The sequence below is a fragment of the Anabas testudineus genome, chromosome 8 (assembly GCF_900324465.2).
Source record: "Anabas testudineus chromosome 8, fAnaTes1.2, whole genome shotgun sequence".
NCBI lineage: Eukaryota > Metazoa > Chordata > Actinopteri > Anabantiformes > Anabantidae > Anabas > Anabas testudineus.
In genome coordinates, this window is record NC_046617.1 from 13,057,595 (window position 1) to 13,064,054 (window position 6,460).

General features: G+C 43.1%; 1 protein-coding gene across 1 annotated transcript; it reads left to right on the plus strand.

The window, feature by feature from the left end:
- The first annotated feature begins 519 nt into the window (after positions 1-519).
- On the plus strand, positions 520-4,333 carry LOC113161245 (transcription factor Sox-9-A-like). The gene is made up of 3 exons (XM_026358727.1): positions 520-1,274; positions 1,577-1,824; positions 2,098-4,333. The coding sequence occupies exons 1-3, from the start codon at positions 847-849 to the stop codon at positions 2,868-2,870; spliced, it is 1,449 nt and encodes a 482-aa protein (XP_026214512.1). The 5' UTR covers positions 520-846; the 3' UTR covers positions 2,871-4,333.
- Positions 4,334-6,460: the final 2,127 nt, after the last annotated feature.

A 6,460-nucleotide genomic window follows, 5' to 3' on the forward strand; every position in this document is an offset into this window, starting at 1 on the left:
TCGTAGAGAGCTGACTGTTGCCCTCAGAAGAATCTGAACACACAGATGCATCCAGTTTTTAGAGCCAATTAGGCTTTAATATGAGATGTGTATTTATTGGACAGCACGGTGAGCAGCCTATAATAAAGCTGATAGGACTTCAATGCGCAATTTGTCTTAGTTGATGATAGTTTGTGTCCATCTAAGAAAACTCCACAGAATGGTTTTGTCTGCCTTGACCACACTTGGAGCTACTTTTCATGCTCAAATAGTTACTTTGAAGTTGGGACAATAGTTGGCTACAACTCCAGTCGTGATCATTTCTCACTTTTTTTAAGTCTTAACTTTGAAAAGTTGAACTCAAACTAAAAATTTCAATGAAACCAAAGATTCCAAGTGCTAAACCACTTTTCGTAAATGAGTCTGGCTCTGGCTGTTGTTGACTGCAGGGCTTCAGAGCAGTCAGATTACGTCCCCGCCCACAAGAAAGTTTCCCCCAATCACTCCCTCGCCGTCAAACATAAATCCAGGCTTCGCCTCCTGCTCCCCTAGACTCTTCAGCAATCCACCGAGAGTACACCTCTCAGCCACATTTCTCTTTTAAAGTCACACTTTCAAAGTGAAGTCATAGAAATCGATCATCTGCAAGTTGCATTGTTGATTGCAAATTCTTTTAAAGTCAAAGGAGCGTCGACAACGATTGTTTTTGCCTTTTTTTTTTTTCTACCTAAAGGATTCAAGTTTGCGCGTCAAGCTGTGCGCCCTCGCAGGCTGTCACCGCCGTCCTTGGGCACAGCTCTTGGATTTAGACAGAAGGATTTTCTCCTTTTTTTTCACTGCGTGAAGCTGCTGTTGAATTTTTTTCGCATGAATCTCCTCGACCCTTACCTGAAGATGACAGAAGAACAGGAGAAGTGTCACTCTGACGCTCCCAGCCCCAGCATGTCTGAGGACTCCGCAGGCTCGCCGTGCCCGTCCGGGTCCGGTTCAGACACCGAGAACACCCGGCCATCCGACAACCACCTCCTCGGGGGTCCAGACTACAAGAAGGAGGGCGAAGAAGAAAAGTTCCCCGTGTGTATCAGAGACGCAGTCTCCCAAGTGTTGAAGGGTTACGACTGGACTCTGGTGCCCATGCCGGTGCGCGTCAACGGCTCAAGTAAGAGCAAGCCTCATGTCAAAAGACCCATGAACGCCTTCATGGTGTGGGCTCAAGCTGCGCGGAGGAAGCTGGCCGATCAGTACCCTCATCTCCACAACGCCGAGCTCAGCAAAACACTGGGAAAACTTTGGAGGTAGGTTTCATCACTTTAGCGCTGCGCGTTTACGCACCGCCTGCTCGCTACTTACGCTCAGTGAATTTCATGTGTGGGAATTTAAATGATCATGTTTTAAATTGAATTTTTTATTTATTGTTTTTTTTTTTTTTAAAGTGAACACGTTGTGATGTGCAAAAAAATTCGACTTCTTTTTGCTCAGTATCAATTAATGAAGATAATAACCCAGTGAATTTCACATCGTCTAATGAATCCTGACTGTCAGTGATTTGAATTCCTTTAATTTGATGATTTTACAACATGCTCTGTGATACTTTCAGATTGCTCAACGAAGTTGAGAAGCGCCCGTTCGTAGAAGAAGCCGAGCGTCTGAGAGTGCAGCATAAGAAGGATCACCCCGACTACAAATATCAGCCAAGACGGAGAAAATCTGTCAAGAACGGGCAGAACGACCCCGAGGATAACGAGCAAACTCACATCTCTCCAAATGCCATATTCAAGGCGCTGCAGCAGGCCGATTCCCCAGCGTCCAGCATGGGCGAGGTGCACTCTCCAGGGGAGCATTCAGGTAAGAGCTGAAAAAGTGTCTCTGCGTGGCAGTGACTGTAGAAATGAACTATTAGAAAGCAGGGCCCTGAACAGACACATGTTAATGATTCATCTTTAATGATTAGTGGGCTTTACTAGCCCTACTGCAAATACACCTGCCATTTACAGTGGCAATAAACTCCTCCTCGCATTTCTTCTGGTATTTCACAAGCTGAATTTATCTTCTTCAGATGGATCAATTTGTACATTTATTTTAACCATAAGATTAACCGTGCCTTTTTTTTCTAATCAGGTCAGTCCCAGGGCCCACCAACACCCCCAACTACCCCCAAGACAGACCTCCCCTCCAGCAAAACTGACCTGAAGCGTGAGGGGCGCCCCATGCAGGAGGGCACCAGTCGTCAGCTCAACATCGACTTTGGAGCTGTAGACATTGGTGAACTGAGCAGCGATGTCATCTCCAACATGGGGAGCTTTGACGTTGACGAGTTTGATCAGTACCTGCCGCCTCACAGCCACGCCGGGGTGACCGGCACGGCCCAGCCGGGCTACAACAGCAGCTACGGCATCGGCAGCTCTTCGGTCTCCCAAGCAAACGGTGTCGGAGCCCATGCATGGATGTCCAAGCAGCAGCAGCAGCAGCAGCAGCAGCACTCTCTGACCACCCTGGGAGGAGTAGGAGAGCAAGGCCAGCCGGGTCAGCAGAGAACCACCCAGATCAAGACAGAGCAGCTGAGCCCGAGCCACTACAGCGACCAACAGGGCTCCCCACAGCATGTCACCTACGGGTCTTTCAACCTGCAGCACTACAGCACCTCTTCTTACCCGTCCATCACAAGAGCACAGTATGACTATTCGGACCACCAAGGTGGTGCCAACTCCTACTACAGCCATGCAACTGGCCAGGGCTCCAGCCTATACTCCACCTTCAGCTACATGAGCCCTAGCCAGAGGCCAATGTACACCCCGATCGCTGACACCACTGGGGTGCCCTCTGTGCCCCAGACCCACAGTCCACAGCACTGGGAGCAGCAGCCTATTTACACACAACTATCCAGGCCATGAGGAGGCAGCCTCAGCACTGACTGTACAACACTCACCGCATGCATAGACTTCTTTCCGCCTGGTGGCCATGATGCGGCCATGTTACACACCCTTCATTGCCAATAGAAAAACACGACAAAGGACTTTTTTATAGTACTGAAAATATATCTTTGGATTGGCTCACGACAGTGCCTTTTGTATTGGTTGGAATTGTGATTATATTTTTTAGATATGTTTTTTTAAAAATCCTCTGTGAGGACATACTGGTTATAAATATTTTAGTATGTACTGTGTATGTGTTCTGCTCTCGTCATCACCATAACATTCAGTGTCATCAACATTCTCATTCTCACGATTTGAAGGTTTAACACGTTTATAAAAGAGCAGGAAAGCCGGGTAGAAAACACCCTCAGTGGCCTTACTTCTAATTAATGTATTTTTGTACAGGAAGTAAGAAACATCTGTTTACTGACACTGCCGTCTTATAATAGCCTACGTTCTGCTTTGAATTTTTTTGTACTGTACATATTTTATTGTAATTCCCATGAGATGCAAGAAATGAGCAATTCAGGTTGGAAATAGATTTGAATTTTTGGCCATGATATGACTGTGTCATCAGTGAATTAGTCAAATATTCTACTTCTTGTTCTTCGCTTTAGCTCAAATTATTGTGTTGGAAATGCTATAGCAGGTGCCATGTAACTCTACTAGGGGCCTTACTGTGTTGCTAGATGTAACTGAGCAATGCTTGCTTTTATCTGGGTACTGCCTTGATACCATTTGTGCCTCTGGAGCCACAGTAGGGAGGCTCGGTCCGCTGGCGTTGCAGTGTTGAAACCACAGCATAGCTCTGACTTTCTGCTTGAGGACCTACAGGAAGTAACCTTTGACCTGATTCTCCTCAGCAGCTTGCAGGTTCGAGTCTGGTATGCTTCTGTCATTCCTACAGCCTCACACTTTTCCTAACCTTTTTCTTAATTTATTCTTTAGCATTAATTTTATTTGAAAATAACTATTTGCTATTATCTTTTTTTTTTTTTTTAATTCAGCAGCAGCTATCTGAGATATAAAGTTTTCAGTGCAATAGTTTGCTGCCATATGTGGTATAAATTTGTTTATTTATCATTTGTAAATGTTTCCGTATAAAAGTTTTCTTTATTCATGATCTAGGTATGTATAGATGACTTATAAATTACAGGATGAGTCTCTCTCTAAAAAACGAAAAACTGGACGTTTTCTCTGTTCTTTCTAACAAATTAATGAATTCATATGGAAGCAGCAGCTGTTGTGTAAAGAATTTGCTGGAATCAACAAGATACATTTTGTTTTGAGAAATGTTTTGTCCCTCATTTTATATTCTGTATCATTAGTTCTCATGTTGTCATCTTCTTAATGCAGTTTCCCTAGGTAAACGTGGCATTGTCTTAAACGCTTATCTTTTGTATTATATTGTTTGCAATAAAAACAAAACACTGAGAAATACATGATCGTCGTGTGTGTTTCATGGTGTTGTCTGTGTGTTTGAGGCAACACATGCAGGCCAACTCTCTGAGAGCGTTTGTCAGTCAAACGTCGGTGAGGTTTATTCGTACCCTCCACTGAGAGTAGATGTGATTTACTATATCTCAGTCACTTTGGGACAGTCTTTATCCAAGTCATACGCTCAAAAAACTAACAGAAATCCAGGACATTGTTTTAAAGTGACACAGATAATTTAATTTCTGCATTAATCAAAGCCAGAGTCTTGTTTCCCAGTGCAGCAGTTTAGTAAAGTAAAGGTTTTTGCTTCTGGCTTCTCAGACCATGAGGTCACAGGTCCATTTTTTTACCATGGCCTATTGAGAAGACTTATGTCCACACCCCTCCCCCTGCCTGTATACACGATGGCTTAAAGAAACAAACTACACATTGAATATTGTTTATTCACTACTGGCCAAGTACTATAGGAATAGAGTGGACCTTAATAAATCAGTGACAGTGTAAACACAATCAGGTACTATAGGTTTCTGTTGAAATTTGAGGTACATTTCACAGATGACGTCTCTTTCCTCACATCCAGGGAACTGAACTTTTCTCTGCCACCCACTGCTGCACCACAATGACTGGACAGTTTTGTTTTTTTTTTAACTTGATGGCATCATTTTTCGCTATATACTACTGTGTATGCAACCAATGTATTAACAGGAAAAAAAAATCAACAGCTTTTTGTTTGTGTTTTAGGTTTAAGGTTAGAAAATAATGTATCAGCACAATTTCAAAAGGTTAAAAGCAATATTGTGTAACAATTCCATTACATGCCATCAAATCAAGGTAATGATAATACCTCATTGTTTACCCACACGTTTTGTGATTTCTCAAAAGCGGAAATTAATAATGAGCTTCTGTAATGTTAGTACAAGTGAAAGGGAAATTACACTATTTCAACACAAAATACCTAATGAAATCCACCAACAATCACAGACTGGTGACATGTATCAGTAAAAATGTACAACATGTAGAATTGTGGTTTAAAGTTGACTTCACCATCACCATCATCATTGATGTGGTGCAGTTGAAACAAACAACAGACTTGGTATATTTATTGTAATTCCTTACTATGTAAAGTTTTTTACTATGCTCCACTCTTTTCAGACTCATCTCAGCTCCAGCTTCTTTTTTGTTTTAACCTTCCTCCTGTTCTGCTAATGCTACTTGCAGTATCTAGCTAATTAAAACAGTACTGTCTTATATGAACGGGATAAGATAGGAAAACACATCAACATGCAGTCACCTTCAGGCTTCTTGTGCTGACAACAAGACAATGATCGTCCTGTAGGCTTGACTCTGCTGTCTCTGGTTAAATGAAAAGTCTGACATCTTCCCCTCTGCCTGTGAAGAGAAGCCAGAGTGTGTGAAGCCCTGAGCCCACCTCCCACAGAGAGCCCCTGAGGCACATCCATCACTGAACCTCCAATGGCTCAGACCTGGAGCGAGGCAGCGGGGCAGCAGGGCCTCAGGGCCTAACAGGGTAAAGAGAGGCTGGTAAGTGATGGATCAGGGGAAAACAGGAAGGTGGCTCAGAGATCACAAGCAAAGCACAAAAGAACTTAACTAAGCCACTGATTATGTCTTACAACCAAGGCACAGAAATAATAGAGAGATATGTTTTAAGGTCAGACGAATTTCAAAAAAAAGAACTTCTAAAACTTTAACACCACAGACTATCTGAAAACCAAATTCATGTGAGGCGAACAAGGGAGAACAATTAACACAAACCTCAACATTGCAGTCTGTTAGGAAGACAAATCCCACCTGACTGACTTTTGGCAAGAGTAACGACAATGTCTTGATGCTGTTCGAGCAGGTCCAAACAGGCACATATTAAGTACACAGTACACAGAGCATGATTGGCTCCTGATGGGAGATGGTGCCTGAAAGTTCAGCTGCAGTCAGTGTTTCTGTTCAGCAAACAAGTCAACTCAGGTAAACAAAGGGCCATATCCCTCCAGTTTCAGAGACGAAGCAGAACATTTTGCAGAATTGTTTTATTCCCAGGTTGTTGGCAGCATGTGTGCATGGGAAAATGTCAAATGTTTATATTTGCAAGTCCAACTCCTTAAAAAACAATCATG